The 11,750-nt window shown below is 42.6% G+C and overlaps 1 protein-coding gene across 1 annotated transcript; it reads right to left on the bottom strand.

The window, feature by feature from the left end:
* Positions 1–569: 569 nt before the first annotated feature.
* On the bottom strand, positions 570–11,699 carry LOC114356292 (RNA polymerase-associated protein Rtf1-like; the record flags this gene model as incomplete). The annotated part of the gene is made up of 9 exons (XM_028309380.1): positions 11,559–11,699; positions 11,249–11,390; positions 9,500–9,595; positions 8,843–9,036; positions 6,423–6,531; positions 4,564–4,572; positions 4,301–4,412; positions 1,630–1,735; positions 570–701 (listed from the first exon to the last, which is right to left on the bottom strand). Coding segments are annotated over exons 1-9 (1,041 nt in total), but the record flags the coding sequence as incomplete, so codon positions are not given.
* Between the last annotated feature and the right edge of the window lie 51 nt (positions 11,700–11,750).

Raw genomic sequence — 11,750 nt, forward strand, 5'->3', positions numbered from 1 at the left:
TATAGATAATGTAGTCCACGCGCGCGAAGCCGCGGGCGGAAAGCTAGTGTACGATAAAGTTAGTTAAAGCGTTTGACAGAATAATCGTACGTTATGAACTGTCAAATGATAACGATTGCTTTACACAATTCCACCTCAGGTCTTAAGTCTCCATTACAAGAGCACTCTCGCTATTTTACCAAATGAAATAAGAAACAAAAGTGTCTATATTGACACTTTCGGTAGATTTTTTTTAATAGTAATCTTTACAGTAGGCCTAAGATGCGCGCCGTGCTAACTTTTATCGACGTCAAAATGTATGGGCAAAATCGATAAAATGGCGTGATAACCGCTTATCGCGGCGCGCATCTTAGGCCTACAGGAAGAGTCTAATCGAAGCCACAAACATGCATCTTATTTATTTAAGATCCAAAAAGGCCTCCAGAATTGCTACTAAAAATTTTAATTAAAATTTAAGTTACTTATTTAATGAAGTAGTATTCCAGAACAACATTGCAAAATTTTCTCAATTAATTTTGAACTTTATCCAAAAGAAACAAAGATAATATTCTAATCATAAGTTGTCTCACCTGATTGCTGACGAACTCAAGCCTGAACACTCGGTCTTGAGTCCCGTGTCTGAGCTTGAGTCCCTTGTTGGTGCGCGTGTTGCCCAAGTTGTATACCTTCGCCGTCTCATAAACGTCTATGATTTCTGCTACCTGTAGACAATTTTAGGCTTAGTTTGATGATTTTAGGATTTTTAGAAGTTAACTTAAGGTATATTCTTGACTGAGCTTGCAAATGTCCGGTTTTACAACAGTTACTTACTATATTCCTCTCTATTATCTTGAAAAAAGTTTGAATTTTAAAAATTTTACTAAGATCAACGGAGAGGATTTTGAGATCAAGGAGGATATCATACATGCAATAATGCATGAACCATTATTTATGGGACAACCTATATGTTAACTCCATTTCCGTGAGTTTTTGTCAAGTTCTTGCGGTGGCTTTTACTACAAAAGAGATACCTGCCTGTAGCTAAATGCAGAATGTAGTAACATTCACTAAAGATATGCTATCATATAAATAATGGCTTAATAAATGGCTGTAAAATATACAAAAAAGTTTTACAGATCAATCAAATACCATTTGGATTTTGAAAGCTACAGAAGTGTTTTAAAAATCTTTGAAGCAACTATATCTTTTCTAGACTAACGCCCGTATTCACAAACGATGCTTGCTTAATTGAAGCAGCAAATCGAACGCACAGCGTTGAATGGAGCTCTGTGATTGGTTCGTGTACCACCCTGTGCGTCCACACGCACTGTGAGACCTTTTAGCAGTCTTTCCCAAAGTGGGCGATAACGCCCTCTTGTGGGCGCTGCAGGCTTAAAGGGGGGCGGTAAGAGACCCAGAAAAAAAAATCGGGACGTTGTGTAGAGGCTTGGGAGGCGTCATCTACTAGGAGGACTCTTAGACACCGACTGAGTTCGACTCTTGACTACAAAAATGGGGGGCGCTAAAAAATAATTTATTCTCAAAGTGGGCAGTAGACTAAATAAGTTTGGGAACCGCTGCCTTATAGTAATGTTTGTGAATTCGGGCGTAAATGACAAATCATCTTCTTCTTCATCTTCTGCAACTTACCCTATAGACGGGATTCCCGTTGTTGTTCCCGATCCCGATCCTGACGAAGCATCCCGTCACCACGCGCGCGAAGAACGGAAGGTGAACCAAACGCTCCAGTTTGAACCTGAGGCAACGTATTCAATTAATGACCTAAGTCTGTCGCCATAATAACAATGTTAACGGCATGGTTGTGTTCCGGCAGTTAGAGGTAAGATAGCCAGTTCCTCCGTGGTTGAGGATTCCGGGTGAAGCTCGCTTCCACCTTCGGCCTGATCATCACTTACCATCAGGTGAGATACAGGCCAAGAGCTTCCTCGTTGTGGATAAAAAAAAAATTGTCAGTTAAAATAAATGAACGGGTTTGACGCAAACCGCCCCATTCGCATTTCGTCACGAATTCAAAAATGGTCATTCATTTTGTTCCATTCACAAAATGTTCACACTCATATAAAAGTTTTTTCACATTTTCAACTACACTGGTCATCACAAAAATCGACCCTCCCGCGACAAGCACTTTCAAACGTATGCAACCCCACTTCCCACAAATGTTGGCACCATTTGAAAGCCTAGTTCTAAAGTTAATTTCATTAAAGGAAAGGTTTTTACCCCAAAAATGTGTCTTTAGAAGGATCCAGAGTCACTTCTTCAAATAACACCAATATTGTTGGGGCACCATGATTGTGTGTGAGTAGAAACGAGTTTTCCTGTTAAACGTAGGTGGGCCGATTTTCGTGATGACCAGTATATTTTTTCAAAAATAGTAGACTTTAACTTTTATCTGAGTGTAACCATTTTGCGTTTGGTCTGCGTCAAACCCGAATAAACTTTGTAAAACAGAAACTACACTAAAATTAAAATGCGCATGTGAACGAGTTTAGAGTGAGTACGTCAGAGAATGAATTCGGCAGTGTGAGCAAGAGAGTGAGTTCTTCACTGAATGCATAAGTGTATGAGACAATTCGTAACTTCTTCAGCAAGTTCGTCAGCAAATGAGTGAGTGAATAAATGAATGAAATATCAAGTTTTGCAAGTTTATGTCGTCAGCGGATGAGTTCTTTAGTGAGTAAGTGAATGAGTGAGTGAGCGAATAATGAGTGATTAAGTGAGTGAGTAATTAAAAAAAATTACTAAGTTTAGGGACTGTATTATATTGTAGTCCTAAGTTGTATACCAACATGATGCAATAAAACATTTTAAATATGACTATACCTGCTAAGCCTGAGCCTAAATTATTCTTGATTCTTGAGCTTGTTGATCTGCGTTCTTCAGTAAGTGAGTGAGTTATTCAGTGAGTGAGTGGGTGAGTGAGTTATTCAGTGAGTGAGTGGGTGAGTGAGTTATTCAGTGAATGAGTGAGTTCTTCAGTGAGTGAGTGAGTGGGTTTTTCAGTGAGTGAGTTCTTCAGTGAATATGTGGGTTTTTCAGTGAGTGAATGAATGAATTTTTTAGAGAGTGAATTCTTCAGTGAGTGAGTAAATGAGTGAGTTCTGACCTGCTAAGCCTGAGCTTGTTGATCTGGTCGCGCGTGTCTGCGTACTTGACCTCGACCTCCTCGCGTTACTTCAGTGAGTGAGTGAATGAGTTTTTCAGAGAGTGAGTAAATGGGTTCTTCAGTGAGTGAGTGAGTAAGTGAGTGAGGGAGAAATGACCTATTTAGTGAGTGAGTGACAAATGACCTATTGAGTGAGTAAATGAGTGAGTTCTGACCTGCTAAGCCTGAGCTTGTTGATCTGGTCGCGAGTGTCTGCGTACTTGACCTCGACCTCGCGTTTCGTCAGTGCGTGAGTTTTTCAGTGAGTGAGTGGGTTCTTCAGTGAGTGAGTTCTATACTGAGTGAGTGAGTGCGTTCTTCAGTAAGTGAGTGAGTTATTCAGTGAGTGTGTGGGTTTTTCAGTAAGTGAATGGGTTCTTCAGTGAGTGAGTGGGTAAGTGAATGACAACTAACCTGCTAAGCCTGAGCTTGTTGATCTGGTCGCGAGTGTCTGCGTACTTGACCTCGACTTCCTCGCGTTTCGTCAGTGCGTGAGTTTTTCAGTGAGTGAGTGGGTTCTTCAGTGAGTGAATGGGTTCTTCGGTGAGTGAGTGAGTTATTTAGTAAATGAGTGTGTGGGTTTTTCAGTGAGTGAGTGAGTTCTTCAGTGAATGAGTGAGTAAGTGAATGACAACTAACCTGCTAAGCCTAAGCTTGTTGATCTGGTCGCGAGTGTCTGCGTACTTGACCTCGACCTTCTCGCGTTTCTTCAGTGAGTGAGTGAGTGAGTGAATGAATGAGTTATTTAGTGAGTGAGTGAGTGACAAATGACCTTTTGAGTGAGTGAATGGGTTCTTCAGTGAGTGAATGAGTGAGTGACAACAAACCTGCTAAGCCTGAGCTTGTTGATCTGGTCGCGGGTGTCTGCGTACTTGACCTCGACCTCCTCGCGTTTCTTCAGTGAGTGAGTGAATGGGTTCTTCAGTGAGTGAGTGAGTGAGTGAATGAATGAGTTATTTAGTGAGTGAGTGAGTGACAAATGACCTTTTGAGTGAGTTCTTCAAAGAGTGAGTGAATGGGTTCTTCAGTGAGTGAGTGAGTGAATGAATGAGTTATTTAGTGAGTGAGTGAGTGACAAATGACCTTTTGAGTGAGTGAGTTCTTCAAAGAGTGAGTGAATGGGTTCTTCAGTGAGTGAATGAGTGAGTGACAACAAACCTGCTAAGCCGAAGCTTGTTGATCTGGTCGCGAGTGTCTGCGTACTTGACCTCGACCTCCTCGCGTTTCTTCAGTGAGTGAGTGAATGAGTTCTTCAGTGAATGAGTGGGTTCTTTAGTGAGTGAATGAGTGGGTTCTTCAATGAGTGAGTGAGTCATTTAGTGAGTGAGTGAGTTCTACAGTAAGTGAATTAGTTCTTTAGTGAGTTCTGACCTGCTAAGCCTGAGCTTGTTGATCTGGTCGCGAGTGTCTGCGTACTTGACCTCGACCTCCTCGCGTTTCTTCAGTGAGTGAAGGAGTGAGTGAGTGAGTGAATGAATGAGTTATTTAGTGAGTGAGTGAGTGAGTTCTTCAAAGAGTGAGTGAATGGGTTCTTCAGAGAGTGAGTGAATGGGTTCTTCAGTGAATGAGTGAGTAAGTGAATGACAACTAACCTGCTAAGTCTAAGCTTGTTGATCTGGTCGCGGGTGTCTGCGTACTTGACCTCGAAATTAGTGATTAGTAGCATGTCAGAAGAAGGATATAGTGATAATAAAATTAAAGGTCATTGTGAAGACCCAATAACCAATATTCGGTCGATAATGAGGATATTGATTCTGATTTTCAAGTTTTTTCTTCAGAGAGTGATAATGAAGATGTTGTAAGACCTAGTCAATCCAGCTACTATGAAAAAATAAATACAAGTGGTCTGAAAATTTTCCAGCACCTGCTAATGTTTGTCAACATAATATTTATGTTTTTATTTTTATAAAATGCTTATTATTTTTATTAAACATTACATTAAAACTTTATTTGTTATTAAGTTTACATTATTATGGATTAATTAAAATAATAATATTTTTGGTTATTACTTTCTAAACGATAGGATACATAGATATTTGTAACGTTAAAAAATATTACGTAAAAAGTTGTTACTATTATGTAATGTGTTGAAGTATATAAGTAAGAAGATTTAATACAATAAAAACTAAATGATTACATAGAAAAAGCCTGATATATATCATTTATGAGCATTTATTCAAGTATATAGGTAAAACATGCTTGCTAGAAGCAAACATAGTATGGGGGCCGCGCGGCCCCCACGATACCAGTTACGTATGTCCAATTTACGATACCAGTTAAGGGTTAAGTATGTTTATATCCGTTGTCTAGTACCCATAGTACAAGCTTTGCTTAGTTTGGGACTAGAAGCGCAGTGTTAAATGTCTAAGGATATTTATTTATTATTATTTATGATGTTAAGTGGGATGCAGTCTAGGATGGTACATATCTGCCCTGTAAGTGCCTATTCACTCTCGCCTTGAAAATGCCCTTTGGCATCCTTTTAAAATAATACTCAACTCATGATACATAGTCTTTTATTAAAAAGATGCCGCGATATCAAAGTCACCCTGTATAGCGGGGGAGTATATTCGAAACGATTTTGCAACTCGAGCTAAAAGATTTTAGGCTTTAGAACCGGATGGGCCGTAGCCTTATTTTTATTTTATTTTTTTCTTTATTAAGGAAACAAACAGCATGAATTGATACATCGGGACTATTCCCACCTCTCGTTCCCACCACTGCAACTCCTGTGTAGCCAGGATCTACAGCTTGACCGCCACAAAAACCCAACCAATGAAGGTCAAGTTTGTCCCGGGGGAAAGTTGATACATGTGAACTTACAATATGAATTCAAAACTCTTACGCCGGCGGCGTGTAACCCAGGGTTAAAGTTAGAGTTTAGTCACAATCAGCATGACGCTCTATTCTGTACTTTGTTTTGTAACATACACAGGTAATAATGGACCTGATAACGATGTGAGTAGAAGATAGAGTAATTAAGAAGTAGGCCAACGGATTAGCAAGCTGAAGTGGCAATGGGCAGGGCACAGTACGCAGAACTGACGGCCGATGGGGCAGCAAGGTTCTGGAGTGGAGGCCACGTAGCGGAAATTTAATGCAGTGTGGGACGTCCACCCACAAGGTGGACTGATGACCTCATAGAGTTAGCAGGAAGACGCTGGTCCTTAAGGCAATCTTTGAAAGAGGCCTGTTTTTTGTAGAGTTTCACTAGACTTTACACATGTTATAATTAATATAAAAATGGTGTAACCCAGGGTTAAAGTTAGAGTATAGTTACCTGTAGACTTGTTATCCTCCGAGTCTGAGCCCGAGTCGTCGGAGTAGATGTCAGACGCCTTCAGCTTGACGCTCTGCTTGCCGGAGCCGCCAATAAGCTCGTCAGCGTCCTGCACACACACGGGAGTGTCTGACATCACCTTGGGAGACACCTTATACGTTAGAAGATAGTTACTAATATACCTATTACTATTACCCATGCTTGAACTGCGCTCTCACATATTAAAAACCACTTGCTTTCTTCATTGATGTCATATGTTACAAGCCATTTGCGACACGCGAGGGTCTGATATCACTTGAGAGAGCATTAGTCTGGTCTGGGAGCACGTAGAATTTTGTCCAATGACCCCAAGCTACCCATCCTTATCAGTCGCGACAGAAATATAATTACGTGCGAGCGATAAGGATGGGTAGCTTCGGGTCATTGGTCAAAATTCTACGTGCTCACAGACCGGGCTTTAATATACCTATTACCCATGCTTGAACTGCGCTCTCACATATTAAAACTCGTCCCCACATTAAAAACCATTTGCTTCCTTCATTGATGTCATATGTTACAAGCCATTAGTCTGATAACTCTGATATCACTTGAGAGAGATCTAGCGAGTTACATTATGTTTGTTTTGGGAATGAACATGATTTGCTCATAGTATTAAGTAAGTACCCATAGATGAATTGTGTCTTACTCTTCACATATTTAATTTATCTTCACTTATTATTAGTTTTTTAAAGAACTTGACGTCACAAATTAAAAGCCACTTGTCTTGCACACCACGCGAGGGGCTCACATCACCTTGGGAGACACCTTATAGGTTAAAACACGATTGATTTGGGATTTAGAATGAGAATATTTCATTTACTACTAATACACCCATGGATGAACTTCGTCCTCACATAGTAAAGCTCGACCACACAAAACCAATGATGTCTATGAGCTGCGATCTCACTTATTAAAGGCTATTAGTTTTTTAATGAACTCGATGTCACATATTGCAAGCCATTTGATTCATTAATGAAATTGATGTCACATATTAAAAGCCATTTAATAAGCACAATGAGTACGTTTGACTTGTAAAAACACTTATAATTTTTACACGCCGAATATCGGTAAGACATGTTGATACTAAAAAAACCTAACACCATAAATATTTTTCTATATTGTACATAATATTGTCACACATGTTCCGGCAAATAAAAATATGTTTATCATCCTCACACATTAAAAAGCAAACGGCTTTTAATGAGCTTAAGCTGTCCTCCAATCTCCTCTACTGTTTTTCCTTTTACACTCTAGTGGCTCTTGCCTCTGGAATTTTTATGATTTTCTATGAGTTTTTAATCCTTATTCTTCTCTTCCTCCAGTTTTCTCCTCTATTTATCCTTTTTTCTAGTGTCTTTTGGCGTACTTGCTGTCCGTCGGTATGTTTATCCCTCTCATGGTCTTTGAAGCGGTAATTGTGTTAGTTATGAATGTTAATAGCGTCTATCAAATTCAAAATTCAAATAAATCAATGACAAATACCATCTTAGTTGCACAGTTTACGTCACTCGGCAGCAATGATAGAACACATAAACTTTGATTAATGATAACACCCAACAACGAAGAGCGCCAGTTAACGCCACTGGCGAGTAAGGTTCTGTCACTCGCTAACGGCGTCAACTGGCGAGCGTAAAGTTAAAATAACACACATAAACATTGGTTACAGACAATATAACACCCAATAAACGAATAGCATGAGTTGGCGCCACTGGCAAATAAGATCTTGTCGCTTTCTGATGGCGCCAACTCGGCGCTAAGTTAGAGATATCACACAACAGACCATTAATGCCAAAATTACATAAAAAAAATAACTAGCAAGATTAGGTTGGCGTAACTTGCTAGTTGGCGCCATTGGCGAGTAATCCTGTCATTCATCAGGGGCGCAAACTGCTGAGCGTAAAGCATACACTTCATCTTGATTAATAACAAAAGAGCGCGTTCGACATAATATTGAATCTCGTTAACATTGATCTTGACCAATGGCAAGGTGCCATTGTGGTCAAATACCTGCCTTGTTTTGCATAAAAAAAACGCGTTCGACAGTGGCGCCAACTCATAACATTGAACTTCGTTAACATCCCAACTAATATTATAAATGCGAAAGTAACTCTGTCTGTCTGTCTGTCTGTCTGTCTGTTACGCTTTCCCGCTTAAACCTCGCAACCGATTTTGATGAAATTTGGCATAGAGATAGTTTGAGTCCCGGGAAAGAACATAGGATAGTTTTTATCCCGGTTTTTGAAACAGGGACGCGCGCGATAAAGTTTTTCTGTGACAGACAAAATTCCACGCGGGCGAAGCCGCGGGCGGAAAGCTAGTATACCATATTTAAACACAAAAGAACAACCAAATAACGTCATCCTTGACCTCAAGCTACTCACATCTTCCTCTTCTTTATCCTTGTTCTTCTCTTCTTCCAATCTTCTCTTCTGCTTGTCTTTTTCCACTCTGGTAGCTTTGGCGTCCCTCTGGGCTCGAAGGGCGGCCATTGCGTTCTGCCGACGATCATCGACGTTCCGTTTTCGGCCTTCGGTCTTGGCGCCGAAGAGAGGTGACGCGGAGCGCTCTGCTGATTCTGGTGGATACAATTTGGTGGTCAATTTTGTGGTACAGACATGAGATGTACATGTAAGGACTTGTTCCCACGGAGACATGCCATTTTTTGTATGATCCCGTTTAAAAATTTCATGTTTTAATATTAACGTTCACATGAACATCCCGTTTGCAATATCCTGCAAAAATCAAATTCGTTGAAATTTGTAATTAGAATTTCTACACACACATGAGTATTTACACGACAGTTCATTTTTGCGGGCTCCTGAATTACTGGATTCCCGCGGGAACGAGTGGCAACATTGTGGCAATGTGTATAGAATAAATAAAAATAATGAAATAATACCAAAGAACCTATCAGGAAGGCGCTGGGTGCAGACCGCTATCAACAGGACCATGTGGAAATGATTGGCTATGATCAGCAGTGGACGTCCTATGGCTAAGGCTGAAATGATGATGATGATGAATAACAAAGACTATTTTACCTGCGTCTTTAGAGTCGTCCAGTATCTCTCCGGGGCTCGGTGGTGTTTGTTGTTCCTTTTCTGTCTCAGTTTCCATCGGCTTTTCTGGTTCTGGTTCTGTCCAAAGAAAAAAATGAAAATTAGTAACAGAAAGAATAAATAAATACAAATAATTTGCAGAATTGCCATTTTAACGAACTCGATGGGGCAGCAAGGTTCTGGAGTGGAGGCCACGTACCGGAAAACGCAGCGTGGGACCACTGTCCACCCACAAAGACCGACGACCTGATAAAGATGCAGGCCGCTACTAAACGTGCTATTTGGAAATCATTGGGGGAGGCCTATGTTCAGTAGTGGACGTCCTGTGGCTGAAATGATGAATAACATAGACTGGAAGGCGTAATGTTCCCAGGAGGTCTTTGTCCAGCTATGGACGTCGCTTGGATGAAATGAACAATTTTTCAGCGAGTTTCGATCCACGTGGTGAGTGACGTTCGAACCATTACACCAAGGCTGCTCAACCCCAGGCCCGCGGGCCACAGTGTGGCCCGTAAAAGAATTTTAAGTGGCACGCGCATGTATGTATAGTTTGAAAAAAAAAAAAAAAAGCGCACCAAATTAAAAAATCCCGCCGCGCACAGTACATACAAACGTTAAGACCTCTCTGAAGTTAGCTGTCAAAAATGTAAGTGGCCCGTCGTTAACGACTGAATCCACCATTTGGCTCGACTCTTCAAAAGGTAGCCTTGCATTACACCAACCAGCTATTTAGCGGCTCCTGCAAATCAATTCTATAATCTGGTCCGTGAGCACGTAGAATTTTGTGCTCGCACACTCAGTGCGGGCGCCCGTCGCACAGTCGCGACAGCAATATAATTACGCGTGAGCGATAAGGATGGGTAGCTAGGGGTCATTGGACAAAAAAACGTTCTACCGTTTCAGCTCGAAATGAAAACTTCTCAAAATGACAACCGAGGCGCAAAATGTCTTCTCGAAATGACAACTTCATAAAATGTCAACTTCGCTAAAAGACTATTTCTCATAATATCTTTTTCTCACTATGACAAATTCGCATTTGGTCTACTTCGCATGATGTCAACTACTTGTTGATATTTTATTTTCATTATTTCTAGAGTTCTAGTTCTTCTAGAGTTGTCATTATGTGAAGTTGACCAAATGCGAATTTGTCATAGTGAGAAATAGACATTATGAGAAGTTGTCTTTTAGCGAAGTTGTCATTTTGAGAAGTTGTCATTCCGAGCTGAAACGAATTCTACGTGCTCACGGACCAGACTTTAGTCACTACTCTCCGAAGGACACTGACCTGCCGCAGGCGGCGGGCGCGCCTCGTGTCTCTGCTTGAGCTGTCGGCGGCGGCGGCGCGCCTCCCGGCGGCGGGCCACCTGCCCCGGCGACGCCGCGCGCTCCGCCGCCGAACGCCGGGCTAAACGGAGCTTGCATTTGGCAGATTGGGACCGTTTGACAATTTGCGCTTAAAGGCTGTCTGTAGGACACTGACCTGCCGCGGGCGGCGGGCGCGCCTCGTGTCTCTGCTTGAGCTGTCGGCGGCGGCGGCGCGCCTCCCGGTGGGATAATATTTTTTACGGAACCCTTGCGGCCTTTCCAGGGAACCCCAGGGTTCCGCGGACCACCTTTCGGGAACCGCTGCACTAGAGGTTACTAAAGCCTGGTCCGCGACAAGCATGGGCAGCTTGGGGTCATTGGACGGGATTCTACGTGCTCACGGACCAGGCTTTAGAGGACACTGACCTGCCGCAGGCGGCGGGCGCGCCTCGTGTCTCTGCTTGAGCTGTCGGCGGCGGCGGCGCGCCTCCCGGCGGCGGGCCACCTGCCCCGGCGACGCCGCGCGCTCCGCCGCCGAACGCCGGGCTAAACGGAGTTTGCGCTCGATCTCCCAATGGACAAAACGAAGCTTATGTCGAATGTCCATGTTACGCCCTACCCAGTTTCAGTTGGGAGCTCAATTCTCGAGATTGTCGACAAGTATGTCTACCTCGGACAAACGATTCAGCTAGGTCAAGGTAGGACCAGACTTTAGTCACTACTCTCCGAAGGTGACTGACCTGCCGCGGGCGGCGGGCGCGCCTCGTGTCTCTGCTTGAGCTGTCGGCGGCGGCGGCGCGCCTCCCGGCGGCGGGCCACCTGCCCCGGCGACGCCGCGCGCTCCGCCGCCGAACGCCGGGCTAAACGGAGCTTGCATTTGGCAGATTGGGACCGTTTGACAATTTGCGCTTAAAGGCTGTCTGAAGGA

This window comes from Ostrinia furnacalis, unplaced genomic scaffold, assembly GCF_004193835.3.
Source record: "Ostrinia furnacalis isolate ACB-3 unplaced genomic scaffold, ASM419383v2 OfSCF2712, whole genome shotgun sequence".
Taxonomy (NCBI): domain Eukaryota; kingdom Metazoa; phylum Arthropoda; class Insecta; order Lepidoptera; family Crambidae; genus Ostrinia; species Ostrinia furnacalis.